The 26,359-nt window shown below is 40.1% G+C and overlaps 1 protein-coding gene across 1 annotated transcript; it reads right to left on the bottom strand.

The window, feature by feature from the left end:
- Positions 1-26,359, bottom strand: LOC130099793 (uncharacterized). The gene is made up of 7 exons (XM_056265600.1): positions 26,032-26,359; positions 20,782-20,858; positions 20,429-20,500; positions 19,781-19,846; positions 19,618-19,689; positions 10,888-10,993; positions 1-1,126 (listed from the first exon to the last, which is right to left on the bottom strand). Exons 1-7 carry the CDS (start codon positions 26,357-26,359, stop codon positions 1,005-1,007), a joined length of 843 nt encoding a protein of 280 aa, XP_056121575.1. The 3' UTR covers positions 1-1,004.

The raw sequence follows: 26,359 nt of genomic DNA, 5'->3' as shown, positions 1-26,359 counted from the left end.
TTCCAAACTCCTTGAGATATCAGCTGACTGAATGAAGACTCTGCCATAGTTGCCAGACCCAAAACCCTGGTTCTCCCTTGGTTTTCACTGTCAGACGCTGGTTTTGAGGAACATCTTTTCAAATGAAGCCATAGATCTCTCTGTACAAACATCCCTTTGCAGTGCATGCAATGCACAAAATGCTTTAAATCACGTTCTTTTTTTGGTGTGCGTTTTATTTTAAGGGCCCCCTCTCCACACTGTAAAACGTCTGTGTTATGCTGATAGTTGCCCTTGTTCCTGAGTTTTTCCAGCATTGCTTTACGTTCTTTGGAGTGCACAGGGAGTGACAAAGCCTGCCCAACTTCAACATCAGACATATGAGTTTTCAAATGGCGTGCTAACTTGGACTGATGTTTCCCGCAGATGTAACAATAGTTCTTATTATTTGTTGAACAGGAAATCTTTGCTGATTGCTCACACTGATCTGCTTCAGACATACTGCTTTCTGTACCTTCCTCTCTCAACGTTGCTGCCCTTTTTGCACTCAAAAGCTTCTCAGTACTGTCCTCTCTGTTGTGTGATCAGGGTGATGACATAACCTCTGTTGATCTGCATACCTCTGAACCTTGTTTTCTGGGAAGGTGGCATTCAACTGTCTCTGATTCAATGTCTCTCTCAACATCAGTCAACTGTTCCTCATGACATAGCAAGCCAGACTCTTCATACACACATGCTGCTTCCCTGGCCTTTAAGATTGTTTTCCCTTTGTCCTCAGATAAATTCAGGGGGGTTACATCAGATCTCAGGGGTTCACTAAACTTAGAGGATGCAGCTCCCTGTATATCTGAGAGGAGTTTAGCTTGATCAGATCTTGCTGGTCTTGTTGTCAGTTCAACTGAACTGTCTGACTGATTGTCTGACTCAGACTGTGGTATGTATTCCTCATCTGACTGCTCGTCTTCCTCTGAACTTACTTCCTATTGTAAATATACTTATGATTAATTTACAGCAATAATAGAAAGTTAATTCATAAAACTGAGGAGCAAACAATATAGAAACAAACATGCTCCTACCAGTGATGACTGTTTTCTAGTCCATTTGTGAAACTTTGAATAACAGGACTTGTGCCAAAAACTGGAGCACACTATGATATAAATCATGTATCAGGACAATTTCAGCTGTTAACATTTGCATTGTATTTAGGTATAGAATCTCATGTTAATTTACCATTACCCTCTTTTTCTTATTAATGGTTTTTAGTGGTGTAATAGATCGCAAAACTCACAAAGGTTTGGATCATATACAGTTTTTGGTAACAGATAGGATATTATTTTAAGATCAGGAAAATAGAATAAAAAATAAAGAGGTGTGTGTTTAAATGTAACTTTGCTTTACATGCATTACTTTAAGCACATTTTAAGTACTTTTATACCACAGTTATAACTACTAGCCTAACCAATAATCTGATAATAACCTGCAACAGTTCTTCAATTTTGATCTTAAATCTTAAATGAATGATACTTAAATGAATTAACCCTCTGGGGTCTGAGGTGTTTTTGGGGCCCTTGAGATGTTTTGACATGCCCTGACATTTGTGCATATTTCAGCTACTTAAAACATACCATTTGCCAACATATAAATTTGCTGTATTCAGCACAAACTCTGCTACAATATTATGTGACCAAAATGGATGTACATGTTTGCATTTTATAGAAAAGAAATATTATGCGTGGTTAGTACGTTTTGGGAAAAAAAATGTCACCGCAATAAGGCCATTTAACACATACTGAATAGTTCTCCACAAGACTTTTGAGTTACTATTCTTGTAGGCTAGAATTTTTACTTCAAAATGAAGTGAAAATCATTCTGCCCACTCTTTCACAAACAACAATATGACAAATTTAATTTCTTACGTCAGTTTTTGGTCATCACTGCTGTATGCGTGGTAGTGTGAATGGCCATGAATATTAATGTGATTTACACCTGGGAAGACTAAAGACACTCCCCCAATGGCTAATGGCCCAAGGTGCTGTGAGGCAGCCTGAACTAAGAATGATGAATGATGATGATTTTGAATGAATGATGATTTTATTCACTGATGAATAAAAAGTTAAAAAGAACAGCATTTATTCAAAATAGAAATCTTTCCTAAGAACATAAAGACTTAAAGTCATTCATATCACTTAACAAAAAAAAAAAAAAAAAAAAAAGACCAAACTTGTTTTTTTTTTTATATAAAATAAAATGCATTCAAAGAATCCTAAAAAAAACTATCACAGGTTAAAAAAAATTAAGCAGCACAACTGTTTCCAACATTGATTTAAAAAAACACAATTAGGCTACATTACATCTGTAAAATATTACATCTATGCGCTTACTCAATATGATTCTCGATAGCACTGCAGCCACATTCCTAAAAAAATAAACAAAAAAACTGTTAGCACATTATCCAAAGTAAACTGCTGGACAATTAATGGTTATAGATGCACAATGTATCTGTTGATGGACGGAGAAAACATCTATTGATGGGTAGACCGCATCACCGCGAGTATCTGTTTATGGCCCATATAGACCGCACGCATTTACTGATACACTCAATGAACGGATGTACCGAATACAAATAAAACATCTCCAGTTAACTAGCAGAGCATTCATTTAGTCCGCTCATAACTAAGAGATCTAGTGCTAAAATGTTTTGTTTTTGAACTCAAGCTGAGCGCTAGTGTCCGCTGCTATCAGTGTCATGGATCCAGTCTCTTGTGGCGGCGCGCGCGCAGTCTTCACTCGGACGCGCTCTTCAATCTATCTCCGTTGCGGACACTATTCATTCCGGTGAAATCACATAATAAAATGCACACAAACGTGTGTCCTATATATGTGTGTGCTTGACATAGACTGTAACCACTGATGAACATATTCAGTTTTGATGAGAGAAAAAAAAAACTATACCGAAGGGCGGATTCGAACCCGTAACCTCTGAGACGCTTGGCAAAATATCTACCACTAGACCACTGAAGTACTCACACAAAATATGCGGATCGATATATTTCACTAAATCATTATAACCTAAGCAGTTGTTCAAAAAGTTTACACAAGCGTATAAGCCTACACGAATTTTAGGGATATTGTGAGGTAATATTTCCTATGTCAAAAGCTACCTAGCCAAAACTAGGCAAAATATAGTCTGAAAATTCATTTGAGCTCTATGATCAGAAAAGGAATTACAAACACTAAACAACTTACTCAGAGCTTGTATCCTCGGCGGGGTCAATTCGTTCTTCAAAATGCAGCCGTTCGTTCTTCAAAATGCAGCCGTTCGTCGTCCAAGTTTCAAATTCCTCTGAGGAAAATGTGAATTCGTCCCCGCTGTCCATAATCCTTTGAAGGAGTAGCGTGGTGCCATCCTCAAAACGCGATGAACTATCAGTGATTCTGATGAAGAAAGTTACTTCGTGTTGTTATGGCATTGATCGGGGGGCGTGCCGCGTGTGCGATGCATAAATCGCCTATTTACCATGTGAAAAGCTCTAGGGGCGTGGCGGTCTCAGCCAGGGTTCTAAATTAACTTTTTTGATCACCAGCCAATGTGGCTGGTAACTTTCTAAAGTTACCAGCCAATCAGAATTTCCACTAGCCAAATTTTTTTCCGGTGAAAATAAGAGAAATTATGAGTGCCACTGAATGCATTTGGTCATTGTATTAACATTGTTGGCATGAAAAACACATATAAAGTACAATACAAGACAGAAAGTGCAAACATTTCATTTCAAGTTTGGTATCTATCTATCTATCTATCTATCTATCTATCTATCTATTTGGGATGTGCACGAATATTCAAATTTTCGATCTGTAATTCAAAAAATTTTCTTCTTTTTTTTTCCAGTTATAATTAAATGCACTGAGTGGAGCGTGTTTAACAAGTGGATTGTATTTGATCACATAATGTCGTTGTCTGCCTCACGATGTTTGGAATTACTTAGATGAAAATTATAGCCTATTACAAAATGTAATTACTTTTAAATCAATTATTAATTAAACTGAGTTATCATAATATCACCACCACAATATATAGGCCTATGAGAAATCACATGAAATACAAAGAAACACCAGTCGACTGAGGAAGCAGCTGTCCATCACTGCATTAACGACTGCAGGACAGCAGCTGTACCCCAAGGGAATCATGGTCCGAGATGATATCTTCTGGTAGCAAAATGATTTTGAGACATATGCTTCCTTTAAGTTTCGTTGAGGGATACAGGTTTAAGAACAGAAAACGACTCGGTTACTAACGTAACCTCGGTTCCCTGAGAGGAGGGAACGAGTATTGCGTAATAGCTTTACGCTATGGGAAAACTCCTTTTCTCGAGAAATATTGAAGTCTTTATGTAAAACGCATTGCAGCTGCACAGCATACAGCAATGAGCGAGGCAGCTCGGTCATTGGCTGTGCTGCGGCAACTTGCACGAACCAATGACGGGGCGACTCTGAACCCGCTTCCAATGAGCGTGCTTCGCGCCCACGCGCATCAGAGCCCGCCAAGATGGGCGTGGCCAAGGGCTATATATTGGGCGCCCCGTCGTCTGAGTTCTTTAGGTTCAATCGACTGAAGCAAACTGACCAAGCACAAGCACGGCAGATTACGCAATACTCGTTCCCTCCTCTCAGGGAACCGAGGTTACGTTAGTAACCGAGTCGTTCCCTTTCGAGAGGTTCCTCTTATTGCGTAATAGCTTTACGCTATGGGAACGCCATGTAAAACGCCGTGCGTGCTGACTTCGCTCTATTAAGCCGGAGGCAGATGTCTGAGCCTTCGAGCAAAGTAATTATCCAACGAGCCAGCCGAAGGCAGGCTTTATAAAAGGACAACTTGGAACGGCCCGATGGGCGTCCAGAGACACACACACAAGCACATTTTCATGTACTGTCATGTATGAAAATTCCTGTACATCAGTCAAAGACGGATTTTATGAGGGGGGAGACAATGCTCAGCATGTACACACCTCAGCCTATGCATAGTTAGACCGACAGTATGTTAGAGTGCAATGAGGGGACCTGTAGGTTATAAAACCTGATAAATGTGGACGGTGAGGCCCAGCCTGCAGCCGCACAAATATCTTGAATGGGTATCCCACTCGACCACGCCCACGAGGAAGCCATGCCTCTCGTAGAGTGAGCTCTGATGCCCAAGGGGCACTGAAGGCCCTTGCCTTCATAAGCCAGCGCTATAGCATCAACTATCCAGCGCGATATTCTTTGCTTTGACACAGCCAGACCTTTAGTGCGGCCGCCAAAGCATACGAACAACTGCTCTGTCTGTCTGAACAGGGCAGAACGTTCCAAATATACTCTGAGTGCCCTGACCGGGCAGAGTAAATTAGCGTCACTTTCGTCTGCTGGCGGCCAAAGATACCACCTGTGCTCTGAAAGGAGTAGAGAGCACCTTAGGAATATACCCGTGTTTTGGCCTGAGGACAACCCTGCTGTCGTTAGGTCCAAACTCCAGGCAGGTAGCGCTTGATGACAGCGCGTGCAGGTCGCCCACTCTTGACCGAGGCGAGAGCCAGCAAGAGAGCAGTTTTGAGCGACAGCTGTTTAAGGTGCACAGTTCGGAGGGGTTCGAACGGGGCATGCTTAAGTGCGTCCAGGACCGTGGCCAGGTCCCAAATCGGCACCGAGGGGGGGCGTGGGGGATTCATCCTCCTGGCGCCCCTCAGGAAACGAACAACTAGGTAGTTTTTCCCTAGTGTGCGTCCTTCGACCGGCTCATGTGATGCTGCTATGGCAGCCACATATACTTTGAGCGTGGAGGGGGTGCGGCCTGCCTCCAACAGCTCTTGTAAGAAAACGAGCACACTCGGCACTTCGCATGTCTCAGGGTTCAGGTTCCTGGGTTTACACCAGTCACTGAACACCTTCCATTTCTGGGCATATAAGCGCCTCGTAGAGGGCGCTCGCGCCTCAGTAATGGTTCTCAACACTCCACTGGGGAGGTTCCCGGGAATCCGTTGAGGGGCCACGCATGGAGGGCCCACAGATCGGGGCGGGGATGGAGGATCATCCCGTTGGCCTGCCTGAGGAGATCTAGCCTCAGTGGAATCGGCCATGGGGCAGCATGCTCTTTGCAAAATTGATTTTTAGACCCAGGCACTCTAGATGACTGATAACCCAAGACCTGTGTGTCACTAACTGGCTCTCTGATTGTGCTAGTATTAGCCAATCGTCGAGATAATTTAGTATTCGCACTCCCCGCTGTCTCAGGGGGGAAAGTGCTGCATCCATACATTTCGTAAATGTACGGGGTGCCAGTGACAGGCCGAATGGTAGTACTGTGTACTGGTATGACTGTCCCTCGAAAGCGAATCTCAGAAATGGCCTGTGATGAGGCACTATTGGAATGTGAAAGTAAGCGTCCTTCAGATCCACTGACAGAAACCAATCCCCCGGGCGAACTTGCGTGAGGATATGCTTGGTTGTTAACATTCTGAACGAGCGAATCATTAAAGCTTTGTTCAGATGTCTGAGATCTAGAATGGGGCGGAGACCGCCATCCTTTTTCGGAACGAGAAAATAGCGGCTGTAAAAACCTGCCTCGCTCATAGAGGGGGGCACTGTTTCTATAGCGCCTTTCTCTATCAGTTTGAGCATCTCGGTGCGTAGAACATGTGAAACATCTTTTCTCACTTTCGTCTCTACCACTGCTGTGAAGCGGGGCGGTCTGCGAGCGAATTGGAGCGAGTAACCGTGTTTTATTATGTTCAAAACCCATTTCGGCATGTCGGGGATATTTTCCCAAGCTTTCGCTCGCACAGATATGGGCTGAATGCTGGCCGGGGGCGTGTCACAGTGACGTATGGCTCCCGCCAGCGAATCGTTCTGTGTTAATACCGAGCTCACAGCTGTCAGCGGCGCGGGCGCGCGCTGAGCAGCTCTGTTGAATGCCGAGTGCAGGGGTGCGTGTGAGATTACAGGCACGCTCGCTGTAATGCTCACAGAGATGGGGAAATGTTTAACACTGTGTGTATAGTGCTTATGGGTGGGGGTGCATAGACTGTGGTAGGCACGCGCGCCACTTTCAAAAAACTTACCGCTCGTGGCGGGAGGTTTTTGGCCATATAAACAGTGTTTGTGAGATGGGGTGCGTGCATAACAGCGGGCACACGCGCTACCCTTATACAACTTCCCGCTTTTACTGGGGAAGTGTTTATAACTGTGGGAACAGTGCTTGTGTGTAGTGGTGCATACGTGACAGTTGGCACACAATCTACATTTATGGGGCGTCCAGCCTGAGCTGGGAAAACATTTGGCACTGAGTTTACAGTTTTGATATGTGGGAATGCGCACTTTGGTGTGGACACGTGACCCTTTAATGACACAGGTAGAAAATAGCTCTTTATGTGATTTCTGTGTGTCGCCGTAAAAACGGCGTTTGTTTGCAGGTGGGCGAGCTGTGTGGCTGGCACATTGGCTGCTGTATAGACATTTCCAGCCGCCTGTGAGGGGACTGGGTAATGCTTTAAACGTTTTGGAGAGAACGGTCCGGCTCTTGCGAGACACGCGCTCTCCCTTTTCCTCCCTGTAGCTAGGAGGACTTACGAGGCTCTGGGTTCAGCACAATTCTGGGCCGAGGTCCCCGTCGCTCGGGCGGTTGCTTCCTGTTGGCGGAGCGCGAGTGGCGTCGAAAATCCGTTTCAGGTTTGGGCTGAGAAACGGGGGGCGCCGTCTTAGCTCGCTGCTGCTGAGGCGGCCGTTGGCGGCTCTGCGATGAGCTAGATCGCTTGGGCAGGAAGTGACGCATAGCCTGTGAGTTCTTACGGGCTTCGGTGAAGCGCTCGGCGAACTCCTTCACCGCTGGTCCAAACAGGCCGCTTTGGGAGATAGGCACGTCGAGAAATGACGACTTATCTGCATCCTTCATCTCTGTTAGCGTCAGCCACAGATGGCGCTCAAGGACAGTCAGGTTAGCCATAGCACGGCCGATGGATTGGGCGGTGGCTTTTGTAGCTCGCAGCGCTATGTCGGTGGCGCTGCGTAGGTCCTTAAATGCCTCAGGATCGGGTCCAGACTCGTCCTTACTGCGGAGAAGTTTGGCTTGAAATACCTGGAGGACAGCCATAGAGTGAAGCGCTGATGCAGCTTGGCCGGCGGCGGCGTATGCGCGACCGGCGAGAGCTGAAGTAGATCGGCAAGGCTTCGAGGGATGAGAAGCTTTAGCTTTCCATCCAGCGTTGGAGGGTGGACACAGATGATTGGCCACAGCCTCCTCGAGGGGCGGAGTCCCCTCATAGCCTCTTTCTTTCGCGCCGTCCACAGAGGAGAGCGACAAAGAAAAAGAAGGCTTCAGGCGAGCGGAGTGCGGGGCTTTCCACGACTTCGTGAGTTCGTCGTGAACTTTCGGGAAGAAGGGGGAGGGTCTTTGTCGAGGGGCCTGTCGGCGCCCCTGCAGGAACCACTCGTCCAGTCGGCTACGGGCGGGTTCTTCCGGGGAAGACCAATCGAGCCCGAGGTCTTCCACGGCCTTAGAGAGAATGCGGACGATCTCAGAGTCCATGCTGGAGCCCGCGCTCGTGCCCGCTAATGTCGATGGCGCGGGGTCGAAGGACAAGCCCGGCCAATCGTCGGATGCAGCATCACAGGAAAAACTGTCATCCTTGTCATCGTCATCCCCTGACGCGCCAAACGAGACGAGCCCCATCGCTCCGCTGGAGGGGTGCTGGTCCGCCTGTGTGAACTGGACTGGCGGCGGGGAGTCTTCGGGTGGTGGTGAAGCACGCGGGGATTGGCCCGGCGTGACATCACTGCAAACCGCGTGCTCCGGCGGCCTCTGTGAGCGGCGTTTTTTCTTACGCGGCTCGACTAGAGGAGATGGCAGCACGGAAGAGGTGGGCTCTTTCGCGGTGAAAACGGCGAAGCGAGCGCGCAGCTCGGTGAGGCCCAGGGCGTCACACTCGGGACATCTGCCTCGAGTAAGGGCAGCCTCTGCGTGGTCCGGTCCCAAGCAGCGGGCGCAGATGATGTGACGATCCCCGTCCTGAAGAGGGCCTCGACACGAGGCGCAGGAAGGCATTTGAAACAACGCCTTGTGAAATTTGTCTCTTTTAGAAAAGTGTCGCGGGGGCGAACACTGATAGCTTTGAAAAAGGATATAGATGGTGCGCGCCGGATGGCTTAGCAGAAGGGCGATCGAAGGCGGCTGAAGGCGCCGGCGTCCTCGAAGCAGTCCTGCTGTAGGCTTGTCGACGGCGGCGGCGAAAAGACTCCAACAAATCCGGAGGATCCAGCGAAGAGAAGGTTCTTTGCTGAAGGAGATTAAATCTAAAGAACTCAGACGACGGGGCGCCCAATATATAGCCCTTGGCCACGCCCATCTTGGCGGGCTCGAAGCACGCTCATTGGAAGCGGGTTCAGAGTCGCCCCGTCATTGGTTCGTGCAAGTTGCCGCAGCACAGCCAATGACCGAGCTGCCTCGCTCATTGCTGTATGCTGTGCAGCTGCAATGCGTTTTACATAAAGACTTCAATATTTCTTGAGAAAAGGAGTTTTCCCATAGCGTAAAGCTATTACGCAATAAGAGGAACCTCTCGAAAGGGAACGCAAAGTGCTGTTACTTCACTTTGCACACACACACGTGTCTCTGCAACGTCTGTGTCAGCGCAGCGCGTTTTCTCACTCGAGCATGTGGATATTATTGTTTTTCTCAACATGAACGTGAAACAATATAAACACGATAATCATGCTTACTCGAGTATGTACGTTCTGTACGATAACTGCGCAGTCTGCTTTTTTTAGCGTTTTTTCCCCGTTCGCGCTGCTTGAGCTTAAATGCTTTTGCTGTTTATATTTTTTGTTTACACATATTGTTTAATGTTTTCAACTAAAAGAAAACCTTAAGATATATAGTAAGCTTGTTGTGTATATTGCCTAATGTATAAGCTTGTTCAGAAATAATGACAAAAACCTTAAACTTAAAAAAATAACGTATCTCTCGTTAAACGACATTTAAATTTAAACCCAGAAGTCTGTCCCAACCACCTCCGCATTTAGTTTAATCTTAACTTTTTACTTTACTTTACTAGCTCCCTCCTCTTTCAGTCTATGCTCCCTGCTCTGGCTCCATTCGTTCTTCATCTTCCTTGTGTTTTCTGGTGGACGGACGCTCCGTTCGTTTCCATGATCATTTCTCGCGCTGGTTTCACTGCTAACTGCGCGCAGCCAATGGGCGTATGAAACGTCATCACGTAGCATTACGGCACAGTGTTCATGGGAAATGTAGGAAGTACGGCCAGGGGATAAATGACCGAGAACAGAGCCTTATGCATCACCGGCCAAACTGGCTAGTAAGTTTTTATTAACACCCGCCAAAATGAATTTTAACCCGCATTTGGCGGGTTGGCGGGTGTTAATTTAGAACCCTGGTCTCAGCTAATTACAGATAATGAAGGGAGAACGAAAAAACTGTACCTCTCCTTGGTTTCAAACGGATTACATAAACTGGAAATATAAAAAAAAAAAAAAAAATGACTTCATTTAAAAGAAGAAAATTTCAGCTTCATAAAGAGAAATCTCTCGTATCTCTGTGACAAGTATTGACAGAGTTACAGTTATTTTTTCGGACGTGTTTCAGAATGAACTTCACTGACAGAGAGAACGCAGAACGGGCATAATGCTTATTTTTCTTTATTTGACGAAAAGCACAACACTTTGTTTTTATTGTGAGTATCCACAAAAAAAATAGAAACTTAACAGGATCTAATGATGTAGAACACTTATATGTAAGATCAAAATCAACAGAGTAATTTGAGTCTCTTTTGCACTGATAAGAAAAAAAGCGAGCAGATCACGCCGGCGTGATTGCCGACCCCAGAGAGTTAAAGATATGTGATACTTTAAAATAGACATTATACTTACATTTACATCTCAGGCCATTCCACTTCAGTGCAGCAACAGGTCCCACACATTCAGCACATCGGTCCATGCTTGATATTGCTGAATTGACCACGTCATGCTTACAGACCTGTGAAGAAAAACAATTGTGAATGTGAAATAGTAGAAAGGGAATATTCTAAAACACACATGTAAAACTACATTATGAGCTACATTGATCATTTATCTTTTCATTTTTTTTGGGTGAAAGGGAAGCTGTGGTCATATCATTAGAAAAAGACCACTTGCAATCATTAAAGAACATTTACATTACATTGCTTAAATGGTATTGGTTGATATGTGTTACACAAATCCTTATTTAGACATTGTCTAATATTACTGAAAAGAGCTTATAAAAAAAGGCTGCATGCTCTTCACTTTGAAACAGGAGCGCAATAGACTATTTACTTAATTTCAATCTTTCACAATTTGATATGGGCACTAAGCCAAATCATGCTTTCGACTTTAGTTCATTTGACAGATTCTTTGCCTAAGCAATGGCACAGAACACAATGTCAAATACATTTTATGTTATTATTAAAAGTGTAAAAATATTTTTTGGTTCATTCGGTTCAAACTGGGGCAGGACAGATTAGACTGTGCAGGGTTTCTGCACACTTTTTAAAGTCAAATTTAAGGCTTTTTAAGACCCGAAGAAATCAAAATTAATACCTTACATTAGGGGTGCGCAATGTTGACAAAAATATGTCTCGATATTTTTAAAGTTTTGTTGATAATAATTAGATGATATTTTACTGATTGTGTTTGTGTGCTGGTACCATGGTAATACTATATACTATATATGAAGCCATACTATACTATAATGTGAGATAGAAATTAATATTTAAGTCATTCAATTCAAGTTCACGTAAACTTTTCCCTCCGCTGCGGCTGGCAGTCATTCTCCATTCAGCGTTCAAACAGCGCGTCGCGTTCGGCAACAATGAAACTCTCTCCAAGATGATTAAATGTTACTATTATTATACTTGATCTGTAGATAAAGCTCTATGGTTTCGCATAAAATGACTATCTTGCTGGACTGTATTGCTGTACTTTAATCATGTTCCTTTCTACCGTGTGTCTACCGTGTGTCACTATCATTGTTCTTCACGCGCACAGTAACTGAAATTTAATACTGTTAAAAGAAAAGACTCAATTAACTATTGCATAGATAGATACGGTATAATACACCATGCAACGATATGTATTTCCTTTGTGCTTTGAACTTTTCAATGCGGACTCGAAGAGCTGCGCGCTGTGACTCCGTGTTGCTTCAAGCGCATCATTCTGCGCTCGGGATGCGCATAAGCGCTTTGTGCAGCACTGTATTGGAGCCTTTTATAATCATATCATTATACTTTTGCGCAATGAAAGATGATGGATAGGACAGAACAGAACAAAAAAGGCTATTAATAATATGTTGCTACCTCATTAAACAGCTGTTAAACATTTTCTTAATTTTATAGTAGACTATATAAAATAATTGATCTTTTTGATTTTTATCTTGTTTTTCATTAATGTATTTTACAACAATACAAAGAGCAATGTGTAACGTTTTACCAGATTTAGTGCTACACTTATTGCCTCTTATTTGTTCCCCACTAAATAATGTTTTTTTCACTTAATGTTCTGATTTTATACAAATATTGTTTTTCTAGACTAAATTTTACTGAGTCCACTAATCTAGTTTATAATATAATTTTTGTCATAGGTTATGATCATATTTTTTTTTTATTTGTTGTTTTTCTTTATAATGAAGTTGTCTGTATTAAGTAGATTGTATTTAACACACAAAAGAGTGATTATCAGTTCAACACACAGTTATAGAAATTCTACTTGATTTTTTTTTTTAAACTGCGCTGGTATCGGATCGGAATCGGTCGATACTTTTCTGGTAGGCTATATCTAAGTTACCCAGGAGCTCATTTGACATAGGCTTAGCTTGATGAATTGAGTCGTTAAACACAGCAGGGGAGAACGCAACATTAGCCAGCTAGCTAAAGCTCCGGTGGAAAATTATTAGCTAACGCTACGGAGGCCATAATATTTTTGACTCATGGCTGAAGTTAAGTTTCTCCAGCTCTCCCCAGGTTGGCAAAAAAGGCATCTCAAAATGCATCAGATTGATGCTTTAAAATATGGAATATTTAAAATTTTCTTACGGGGGGGCATGCCCCCGGACCCCCCTAGAGGGGTAATATCCTTCTCACCTTTTTCACCCCTGACCCGTTTTCATGCCTGCACTAGAGTGTTGCCCACAGCGCCGCCACTGGCCGGTGGGCTGAATCGATTCATAGGATTTGACGAATCGATATTGAATTGAGAAACAAATAATTGCAATGCATTGATGAATCGATATTTTTACCCAGCCCTAGCTTTTATGTCAAATTCTAACATTCAAATTAAATTATATTAGAATAACAACACAATACCACTGTTACCAGTTAAATTACATAATTAAATCAAAATCCATATTTGCAGTGCAGAGGAGACACAGAAGCGGCATCAGAACTGCCATTAATATATTTACACTCCATTTACAATTGCATAAATAAAGCTATGAGATCGTTTTTTTTTATTCAATATTTAAATATGAACTGATTTCTAATTGCAACATTTTAATTAAAGGGTAGGCTACTTTAAATGTGAAAGTAAAACCGCCAGTAGGTGGTGGCAAGTCACTTTAGGGAGTCATTCATTCAACCGATTTGTTCAAACGGCTGATTCATTCAGGAAGACAAGTGATTGTTCATTGAATCGTTAAAATGATTCGTTCAAAACGCAGATTTCAGTCAAAAAAATAAGCGCTGTTTGTTGCATTGAGACTCTGCTACGGTTTCATTTTGAAATTCTCGTCAGCGAAATAAAGGGAAAACAAACAAAATTGATATTGTTTATAAAATGTAACTCACAAATGTTCATTTAACTGTTATATAAAATAAATATAATATTTGCTATTGTGCACGGGAAAACAGCCCTATTGCTATATATATATATATATATCATATTATGTTATCATACAATATCACATCAGCACATATCACATGACATATATATGCCTAATACAAAAACTAATTTAGAGCCTACCTATAACTGCACTGACACATCACGCAGTGAGAGCAAGCATGAGAGACAAACGCGATGTAAGCTCGCAGTGCGCCCTCATACATAGTTAAAAGTAAAACAATGATTACAATATCATAATAGACAATACACATCGCACACCACTAAAGAATGAACTTACAATTAAACTGACATTTACCAACTTGCTTCTCCTTCTCTCCTGCTGCCTGTTTCGCGTGCAGGAGTTAGACGTAATGCTGCCGCGAATGCCGAATGTGACGCGAAATGTCACGTGAACGAGCAAATCCACAAAGAAAGAATAATAAATACTAAAGTACGCTATTTAGATATGTCTACGTCAAATTGCCATCGGAAATTTCAAACCTTTCATAAGTAAAAATAAGACTTTTTATGGTCTTACATTTTTTAAATCTAATTTATTTTGACACTGTCGATCACGACATACTTCTTGACAGGCTGGAAAACTGGGTGGGGCTTTCTGGGACAGTCCTAAAATGGTTCAGGTCATACTTAGGCAAGGCAAGGCAAGGCAAGGCAAGTTTATTTATATAGCACATTTCATACACAATGGCAATTCAAAGTGCTTTACATAGAAGAAATTAAAATAATCAAAACAAATAAGAATAATTAAAACAGTTTAGAATAAAAAATCAAATAAAGTAGTACTGGTCCACCCCTATCTGAGATGGAAGAGATTGAGCCGGTTTACGGTGCCACTGGACCTCTAGCCCAGGGACGTGCTCTGCTGGGGTGGTGCTACACCAGTAATGCCCAGCGGGGCCCCCACAGACGCCCCCACCTCTAGCCCAGGGACGTCCTCTGCTGGGGTGGTGCTACACCAGTAATGCCCAGCGGGGCCCCCACAGAGCACGCTTCGTGTGCGCTGTCTGCTGCCGTTACCCTTAACGACGCTCTCAGCGACTTCTTATACAGCAGTATAACTTACTCCTTCACTCGCCTCATCGGAGTGAAGACTCTCCCGCTCTCCTTCAAAATCTCTTCCAGAGATTATAAAAATAAGTAAATAAATAAATTAGAAATTAGAAAACAAACAAAGACAAAACCAGTACAGTAAAAACAGTCAGACGGACAGTGGCACAGTGCTCATTCAGTAAATGCATAGCTAAACAGATGTGTTTTGAGTCTGGATTTGAAAGTGACTACTGTAGGAGCACATCTGATCTCCTCTGGAAGCTGGTTCCAGCTGCGGCTGGCATAATAGCTAAAAGCAGACTCTCCATGCTTAGAGCGAACCCTTGGTATTTCTAGCTGATGTGATCCTAATGATCTGAGTGATCTGTTAGGTTTATATTCAGTGAGCATATCTGCAATATATTGAGGTCCTAGCCCATTGAATGATTTATATACCAGTAATAATACTTTAAAATCGATCCTAAATGTAACTGGGAGCCAGTGTAAAGACCTGAGGACTGGTGTGATATGGTCATATTTTCTGGTTCTGCTCAGAATCCTGGCAGCAGCGTTTTGTATGAGCTGCAACTGTCTTATGGTCTTTTTAGGAAGGCCAGTGAGGAGTCCATTACAATAATCCACCCTGCTGGTGATGAAAGCATGCACAAGTTTCTCTAAGTGTTGATTGGAAACAAAGCATCTAATTCTTGCAATATTTTTCAGATGATAGTATGCTGATTTAGTTATTGCTTTGACATGACTACTGAAACTAAGGTCTGACTCTAGAGACACACCAAGATTCCTGACTTGATTTTTAGTTGTTAGACCCCTAGCGTCAAGGTATGCATTCACCTTGAGAACTTCATCTTTGTTTCCAAACGCAATAACTTCAGTTTTGTCTTTGTTTAACTGAAGAAAGTTTTGGCACATCCAACTGTTGACTTCATCAATGCATTGGCACAGGGAGTCAATGGGGCTGTAGTCGTTAGGCGATAGGGCTAAGTAGAGCTGTGTGTCGTCTGCATAGCTGTGGTAAGCAATTTTGTTCTTTCTCATTATTTGGCTCATTGGGAGCATATACAGGTTGAACAGGAGTGGTGCAAGAATTGAGCCTTGAGGGACTCCGCAAGTCATGGATGTCCACTCAGACTTATGGTCTCCTATACTCACATAATAACCTCTCCCTTCTAAGTATGACCTGAACCATTTTAGGACTATCCCAGAAAGCCCCACCCAGTTTTCCAGCCTGTCAAGAAGTATGTCGTGATCAACAGTGTCAAATGCAGCACTGAGGTCGAGTAGTACCAGCACTGATAATTTCCCTGAATCAGTATTTAAGCGAATATCGTTTATTATCTTTATGAGAGCTGTCTCTGTGCTGTGATGCTATCGGAAACCAGATTGAAAATTGTCAAAGTATCCATTCGAGATTAAGAATTTGTTCAGCTGATTGAAGACAACTTTTTCAATGATCTTGCCTATGAAAGGAAGATTTGAGATCGGTCTATAATTGCTCAAGATGGTCTTATCCAGATTGCTCTTTTTCAGGAGGGGCTTGACAACTGCAGTTTTCAGGGAGTTTGGAAAACTCCCAGAGAGAAGTGAGGCATTTACCACTTCTAGGAGATCTGCTTCTAAGCTGTTTAACACACTTTTGAAAAAAGATGTGGGAAGTGCGTCAAGGGCGCAGGTTGATGTTTTAAGGTGCTGTACGGTTTCTTCCAAATTTTTTAGAACTTAGAAGGGAGAGGTTATTATGTGAGTATAGGAGACCATAAGTCTGAGTGGACATCCATGACTTGCGGAGTCCCCCAAGGCTCAATTCTTGCACCACTCCTATTCAACCTGTATATGCTCCCAATGAGCCAAATAATGAGAAAGAACCGAATCTCTTACCACAGCTATGCAGACGACACACAGCTCTACTTAGCCCTATCGCCTAACGACTACAGCCCCATTGACTCCCTGTGCCAATGCATTGATGAAGTAAACGGTTGGATGTGCCAAAACTTTCTTCAGTTAACCTCTTAACCGTCTCCAGAGCGTCGGCGCACTGAAGCGTTTTTTTATTTATTTAGTTCAAATATACTATCAGATTTAATGTTATACCTTGACAAACTATACATCATTAAAAAGATATAAGACTCAAGATTCAGTATTTGACCACTATTGTATTCTGAGAAACTTATAGTGACAGTTATGTCTTAATTTGTGTCAGGAGTTATGAAATTAAAAAATGAGTCGTTACCTTTAATATGAATTATGAGCCTCAGCCGGTCTCATTCAGAAAAAAACTCCCGTGCGATCGTCATGACAGCGCTTGACAAAACAACGTCCCTCAGGGCTTTTAGCTCAAACATGTGCAGATTTGGAGAAATATTGATAGATTCTCATAGCTTTACATTAGACTTCTATAGACAGGAATAATATTTATTGAATTTATACCCAAATGCGTCGATGTAATCATTTTGAGCGCTGTATACTCTGTACTGTGTTATCAATTCATCCTGAAAGTGAGGGCGCTGTTTGAACAGAAGTCCATAATATATGGATCACATGAAGAAGAGCCATAATCATGTGACATTCAGGAAGTCCTGCCACAACAAAGCTATCCGAGATCGCTGTAAAGTGCAGATAAAGATGTTTTGAAGACAATAAACATGATTGCAATGATATTTGATTTACCTGTGTTCTTCGAGTCATGTCAGGTATTTTCATAATAATTGATTATATGTATAATGTAATGCTAATCGAGATAGACTTTCAAATTGTGCAGAATACAATAAAATAATATATTTTCTATCTGATTTTTTTATCTGAAGCCAAATCAGATTACAGAAAGTTATTTAAAACACTCGACTTGCGCTATAAAGTAAGTTTGGAGAACAAACATAGTTTTATTCTCATAAATTGTCGTGTATTGATGGTGTGCTAAGCTAACATGCTAGCTAGTACTGAGCACCTGCTACCTTACTTCGGTGTAATTTTTATGATTTTTTTCTAAATAAGAATGCTTACTGAAATGTTTCGTTTTTCAAAAAGGGCATTTGATACAGTTTCACTGTGAAGTGAGAACTTTTATAAAATAAATGAGGGATTGAAACAGTGTGAATTGCTAGTCGTTAGTGATTATAATGCAGACAAAAGAAAAGCATATTTAGAGCAATAAACTGGCTGGAGAGGTGTGAATATGTGCAGGGGAGACTGAGACTGAATGGGGCTCGTTTTTGCATCACAAAACAATAGAGGCAATAGACTGAATAGATGCTTATAAGAAAACAATAAACACCAGTCTAATCAAAATAAAGTCATATGACATGATCTTGAAAAACATTGAACTAAATACAGAGTTTTAGACTTATCATCTTCAAATTTTAAATATAACATGGCCAGACATGTGGCTTTAGCTGCAGTGCATTTCTAGATTGCTACAATGCCAACTTCAATTTTATTTTCATGAAGATGTTTCATAAAAATAAATGTATAATAACTTTACAAAACTTTGAAGCTATTTATAACTATTTTTTTCATTATGATAATAATTAATTCTACATTTACAATAAACTTCCAGGTGTCAGCTTTCAAATGAGATCTTACTTGTGCTTTTAGTACAAAGGGTTCATGAACTGTATCTGTTTCAGTTTGGGAATGCCATATCTGGGGATTTTTCAAAAATGGGCTTGAAGCTTAACAGGTTAAACAAAGACAAAACTGAAGTTATTGCGTTTGGAAACAAAGATGACGTTCTCAAGGTGAATGCATACCTTGACGCTAGGGGTCTAACAACTAAAAATCAAGTCAGGAATCTTGGTGTGTCTCTAGAGTCAGACCTTAGTTTCAGTAGTCATGTCAAAGCAATAACTAAATCAGCATACTATCACCTGAAAAATATTGCAAGAATTAGATGCTTTGTTTCCAGTCAAAACTTCGAGAAACTTGTGCATGCTTTTATCACCAGCAGGGTGGATTATTGTAATGGACTCCTCACTGGCCTTCCTAAAAAGACCATAAGACAGTTGCAGCTCATACAGAACGCTGCTGCCAGGATTCTGAGCAGAACCAGAAAATATGAACATATCACACCAGTCCTCAGGTCTCTACACTGGCTCCCAGTTACATTTAGGATTGATTTTAAAGTATTATTACTGGTATATAAATCATTTAATGACCTAGGACCCAAATACATTGCAGATATGCTCACTGAATATAAACCGATAAACAGATCACTCAGATCATTAGGATCACATCAGCTAGAAATACCAAGGGTTCACTCTAAGCAAGGAGAGTCTGCTTTTAGCTATTAAGCCAGCCGCAGCTGGAACCAGCTTCCAGAGGAGATCAGATGTGCTCCTACAGTAGTTACATTAAAATCCAGACTCAAAACACATCTGTTTAGCTATGCATTTACTGAATGAGCACTGTGCCACTGTTCGTCTGACTGTTTGTACTGTATTATACTGTATATATTTTAAAAAAAAAATTATTCTAAACTGTTTTAATTATTGTTATTTCTTTTGATTTTTTAATTTCTTCTATGTAAAGCACTTTGAATTACCATTGTGTATGAAATGTGCTATATAAATAAACTTGCCTTGCCTTGCCTTGCGACGTTTTAAGACTTTTTAAGGACCCGCGGGGACCCTGCTGTGTTGGGCCAGCAGAGTAAAGGCAATTAATGGGAAACACTGTGTAAATAGTTTAACTAAAACATGTAAATACCTCCTTGACTCCTTCAGTAGGTGCACAAATGCTCTGCTCCTCATTTAACAAGTACTCTTTGACAGGAGGCATCTGAAAACAATGAAAAAAGAAGGCTAATGTGGTGAAGATACACTACAACAAACTTGTATTTTCTAAAATGATGCAATGGTCTTTTAACTACCATCTCAACATCCTTCTCAACACAGTCTTGATCTTCCAATGATAATCTGTCCTTCTCAGGAGTCACCTGGAAGTAAAGAAAATTTAAAATAAAAAAACATGTCTAAAAATGTGAAATATATATATTATCTACAGAAAGCTGGTTCTAAACAGAACCATCCAAAACAAAATAAAACTATGTAATCCGTAGGAAATGTGCATTTCTCTCCGGCGCGTTCACTACTGCGAAGATCGCAAGTCAGTATCGTCAACTTCATCTTTGCAGCCGACACAGAAAACACTTGTTTATTGATAAACAATTAAAATGTCTCATTGCCAACCATAGACCGTATATAAGAGGCACAAACAGAGCGGAAATACTGGGCGGAAATGAACTAAAACTTCTATGATTTGTGGCGGGTTGCAACCATAAAATGACCTAAAACTTAAATCGCAATTCATTTTTTATTCGGCAAATAACGTTTCCATCAGCGTTTATCGCATAAGCCGTATATCGAATAAGATAAAATCCGATGAGACCGAACGCATTTCATTTGACTCGATATTCATGAATTTCAATCGAATTATACTGTTTCTATAAGGCATTTTTCATTCGATATCACTTAATGCGGATAAAAACGTGTGGATGGAAACATAGCTACAGACATACCTTTTCCAGTCCTTCAGTGGATGCACAGACCCTTGATTCAATTAACACTGACTGATCACTGACAACTGTCAACTGAAAACATGAAATAAAAACAAGCTCACATTATGAACGAGGTACTCAAGCAAAAGATGGCTAATGATACCATTATTAGATGATGCCTGAAGAAATTCAGGTATGATGGCACATTTTCAACCACTGGGTAATTATAGTGGGCAAATAAATCCATAGGTTACAGCAGTGACTTGCATGAATACCACGTTAATATTTCTCCCTCTTTTAAATGTGCATTTAGTTAAAACTCTGAATATATGTCCATAACCATTTAATTTTTAGAGAGAGAAAAAAAACAATACCTTATGTACATCTCTGGCTTCTGACTGGGAATGAGTGTTCACTTTAACCCTCTGGGGTCTGAGGGGGTTTTGGGGCCCTGGATAAGTTTTGACATGCCTTGAATTTCTGCTTTTTTCAGTCGCTTTAAAACATATTAATGGCTAATGTCGGATTACACTGTATTCAGCACAAACAGGGCTACAGTAATATGTGAGCATCATGTATGTTTGTATTTATGAGAAAATAACGTTTATACGTGTTTTAAAAAAACAACTAAATGTCAAGTCACTGAAATAAGATCATATAACACATAGTAAACATTGGTTCACAAGACTTTTCAGAGCTGCATCTTGTAGCCTAGAGTTTTTTCTTCAAAATGATGTGAAAATTGTCCTGAGCACTCACTCATACAAAACAATATAGCCATTTAACTTTTGTAACACACTTTTAGTGTCAGAATGGCTGTATGCGAGGAGGCATGACACATCATTAATAATGCAGTGATTCACACCTGAAGAGACAAAGACCCTCCCCTGGGAATATCAATGAGGAATGTGACAGAGGGAACTATAGAGAATGAATGTGAGGAGACTTAATGATCACATTAAGCCTAGAACTAAACACCTTTCAGTACACTGAACACCACTCACAGGACATGGAAAATGACATTGATCCTGTGAACAACTTCCTTGCTAACATCAACAATAACTGCCACTATTACAATGATGAACAGTTTAACAGTTCAATCAAGACTGAACAGCAATTATCCATTATCCACTTTAACAGCAGATGTCTGTATGCCAACTTTCACAGTATAAAACACTATCTAAATCAATTAAAACAGAACTTTAACATAATTGCAATAACAGAAACTTGGATAAATAGTGAAAAGGGATCAGATTTTGAAATTGAAGGATATGAAATGTCTTCTATTAACAGAGTAAATAAGAGCGGGGGTGGTGTGACACTGTATGTGGACAAGGATTTAAATTATAAGGTGGTGGAAGAAAATGTCAATGGTGGTGGATAATTTACTGGAATGTGTCACAATAGAAATATGTATGGAAAAAAAGAAAAATATTATTGTAAGTTGCATATACAGGTCACCAGGTTCGAATATTGACATATTTAAGGACTGGATAGAAGAGACATTTACAAAAACTAGCCAAAAAGTCATGTTCATCTGTGGGGACTTCAATATCGATTTGTTAAACCCAAATAACCATAAAATGACTGAGGATTTTATCAACACCGTGTTTAGTCTAGGCCTCTATCCACAAATTACCAGACCCAGCCGAATAACTTCTCATTGTGCAACACTAATAGATAATATATTTACAAATAGCATACAAAACACTACAGTGAGTGGATTACTGATAAACGATATCAGTGACCACCTACCAATTTTTACAGTGTATGACAGTAACTACACTTTAAACAGACATGCGAATAAACCAATTTCCAAAAGGGTCAGAACAGAAGAAACAATGGAGGCATTTAAAGTTGATCTGCTAGCACAAGACTGGGAGTTTATTAATAATGAAAAAGATGTTGACAAAGCATATGAAGAATTCTTAAGAATATTTAAATTATTATATGATAAAAATTGCCCAATTAAAATATATAGCAGGAAACAAAAACAAAATGATAGACTGTGGATTTCCAAGGGATTACAAAACTGTAAAAAGAAAAATACACTTTATAGAGAATTCATAAAACACAGAACTATAGAGACCGAAAATAGATATAAAAAATATAAGAATAAGTTAACCAGTATTATGAGAACTTGTAAGAAAGAATATTACACAAAACTATTAGATAATAATAAAAACAATATTAAAGGTATGTGGAACATTTTAAATAATATCATTAAAAATAATACTAGACAGGCTACTTATCCCCATTACTTTATTGATAATGATAAAAATATCAATAACATGGAGGATGTGGTTAATGACTTCAATAATTTTTTTGCAAACGTGGGACCAAACTTAGCTAAACAAATCCCAGTTCCACAAACATTAGAAAGTAGATATAATTACTTAATAGAAAGAAATCCCAGTTCAATATTTCTGACAGCAGTTGATGAAAAAGAAATAATAGATATTGTTAAAGGATGCAAAAACAAACCATCCACTGATCATGATGGAATAGATATAAAAATGATACAAAAAGTAATAGAGGGGATCGCCAAACCACTAACGACTATCTGCAATTTATCATTTCTAACCAGTCAATTTCCAACAAAAATGAAAATAGCAAAAGTCATTCCTCTATACAAAACTGGAAATAAACACCACTTCACAAATTACAGGCCTGTCTCTCTACTGCCACAATTTTCAAAAAATTTAGAAAAACTATTTAACAACAGATTAGAGATATTCATCGATACAAATAAACTACTCACTGACAGCCAATATGGATTTAGAAAAAATTGTTCAACATCACTAGCACTAACAGAACTCATTGAAGAAATCACAAACTCCACAGACAAAAAGAAATATGCAGTTGGGGTATTCATTGATCTAAAAAAAGCATTTGATACAATAAATCATGAAATATTAATCAGGAAACTGGAACGAATTGGGGTCAGGGGGGTAGTTCTAAACTGGGTAAGTAGTTATCTGAGAGAGAGACAACAATTTGTGAAGATGTGAGATTATTCGTCAGAATGTCTGGGCATGACTTGTGGTGTCCCCCAGGGGTCAGTGTTGGGACCAAAGTTGTTTTTATTATACATCAATGATATTTGTAAAGTATCTGAAGTATTGAATTTTGTATTATTTGCTGATGATACAAACATATTTGGTTCAGGGGACAGCTTACAGCAACTCTTGGAATTAATCACTTCAGAATTCAAGAAAATAAAACAATGGTTTGACATAAATAGGTTATCAATAAATTTGAGTAAAACTACATTCATGGTATTCGGAAACTGTAAGTCAAATTATCAAGCACAGATACAGATAGAGGGTGTTAACATAGAAAGAGTACATGAAAATAAATTCCTTGGAGTGATCATAGATGAGAAGATTTGCTGGAAGCCTCACATAAAATACATCAAAACCAAACTGTCCAAAACTATTGCAGTCCTAGCAAGAGCTAAACACATACTGGAGCTTAAATCACTTCGCATTTTGTACTGTTCACTATTGTTACCTTATTTGAATTATTGTGTAGACGTTTGGGGAAGCACTTATCTACATTCACTACAGCCACTAGTTATAATGCAAAAAAGAGCCATGAGAATCATTCACAACGTTGGATTTCGGGATCACACACATTCATTATTTTTGCAGTCTAAATTGCTAAAAATTCAAGATCTAATCGAATACCAAATTGCAGTATTCATGTTCAAAGCAAGAAATAGCCTATTGCCTGGGAATATACAAAAGATGTTTTCTGAGAGGGAGGGAGAGTACAATTTAAGAGGAAGGGGAAATTAAGAATAATAGATTTAGAACAACAAGGAAATGATTGTTTATAAATTTGCAGGGTAAAATTGTGGAATAAACTAAATGATAAACTAAAGCAATGCTCAAACATACTCCTATTTAAAATAATGTACAGGGAAATTATCTTCAAGAGGTATCAAGAAGCACTGTAGTGAAAGTAGGAGTGCTTCATTGTTTGTTGTTTTTCTTTGTTTGCTTTGTTATTTTTGGTTGTATTTTTTTGCTGCTTGAACAAGTACATAATTGAGGTTAGATAAATAAATACTTGTCAGTGGTCACAATGATGTGTATGTGGGTATGCATGTGTACACTACCGTTCAAAAGTTTGGGGTCGGTACGATTTTAAATACTTTTAAAAGAATTCTCTTCTGCTAACCATGGCAGCGCTTATTTGATTAAAAATACAACAAAAATCAGTTATAGTATTAAATATTATTCCAGTGTAAATCAGCTGTTTTCTGTGTGAATATATAGTAAAGTGTAATTTATTCCTGTGATCAAAGCTGAATTTTCAGCATCACCAGTGTCAGTGTCTTCAGTGTCAAATGATCCTTCACAAATCAGTATAATATGAGGATTTGATGCTCAAGAAACATTTATTATTATTATCAATGTTGAAACAGTTGTTGGTCTGTCAGTTGTACAGTTTTTTTTTGTTTTTTTTTTTAGGATTCTTTGATGAATAGGAAGTTCAAAAGAACAGCATTTGTTTGAAATAGAATCTTTTGTAACATTATAAATATCTTTACTGTCCTTGATAAATAAAAGTATTAATTTCTTTCCTCCAAAAAATAAAAATAAAATTCTCACTGACCCTAAACTTTTGAACGGTAGTGTATGTATGCGTGTATGTATATGTGTGCATATGTACAGGTCCTTCTAAAAAAATTAGCATATTGTGATAAAGTTAATTATTTTCCATAATGTAATGATAAAAATTAAACTTTCATATATTTTAGATTCATTGCACACCAACTGAAATATTTCAGGTCTTTTATTGTTTTAATACTGATGATTTTGGCATACAGCTCATGAAAACCCAAAATTCCTGTCTCAAAAAATTAGCATATTTCATCCGACCAATAAAACAAGTGTTTTTAATACAAAAAAAAGTCAACCTTTAAATAATTATGTTCAGTTATGCACTCAATAGTCAATACTTGGTCGGGAATCCTTTTGCAGAAATGACTGCTTCAATGCGGCGTGGCATGGAGGCAATCAGCCTGTGGCACTGCTGAGGTGTTATGGAGGCCCAGGATGCTTCGATAGCGGCCTTAAGCTCATCCAGAGTGTTGGGTCTTGCGTCTCTCAACTTTCTCTTCACAATATCCCACAGATTCTCTATGGGGTTCAGGTCAGGAGAGCTGGCAGGCCAATTGAGCACAGTAATACCATGGTCAGTAAACCATTTACCAGTGGTTTTGGCACTGTGAGCAGGTGCCAGGTCGTGCTGAAAAATGAAATCTTCATCTCCATAAAGCTTTTCAGCAGATGGAAGCATGAAGTGCTCCAAAATCTCCTGATAGCTAGCTGCATTGACCCTGTGCATTTAAGTGTTCAGTGCACATAGAGAGAGACGAGAGTCTTACTGAAGATGGATGGTTTGTATGAGCCCACTCATCCACCTATGTGTATAGCCTACTCGCTCACATAGTATTAGCACAAAATCTTTATAAACTTTGAAGTGAACAGTTCACAGCACACAAGAATACAGTTACATGTCTTTGTGCCATTTTTGAAAACTGTTCCTGTTCAACTGAAGACACAAGTGAACATTGCATGCCTGGCATTTCCAAGGTGTGTCCTGCCTTTTACCAAGCTGTGCTTTGCAAAGCACACCGCTCTTGCGGCCAACTGTGGAAATATCCTTTGCATCGGAGGTCAGCTCAGCTCCTGGAATGGGTATATGGTCACTACTGCATTGTTTTGGTGCTACTTTCTGTGACACACCACAGAGCTCTGCAATAAGCTGTTCCATGAACTCTTTATGGGTCATGTTACCACATAACTCTTTGTGGATAAGGAAAGCATTGGTGGCAGCAATGTCCAAGAAGTGTAGAAAGATCTTTCTGTACCACTTCATTGTTTTGTGCTGTGCAGAGTAGTACTGTAACAGCTGATCGGACAGGTCAACGCCCCCCAT

This window comes from Rhinichthys klamathensis, unplaced genomic scaffold, assembly GCF_029890125.1.
Source record: "Rhinichthys klamathensis goyatoka isolate OS25496 unplaced genomic scaffold, OSU_Roscu_1.1 h1tg000236l_1, whole genome shotgun sequence".
NCBI classification, from domain to species: domain Eukaryota; kingdom Metazoa; phylum Chordata; class Actinopteri; order Cypriniformes; family Leuciscidae; genus Rhinichthys; species Rhinichthys klamathensis.
This window is presented reverse-complemented; position numbering and strand designations above follow the sequence as displayed.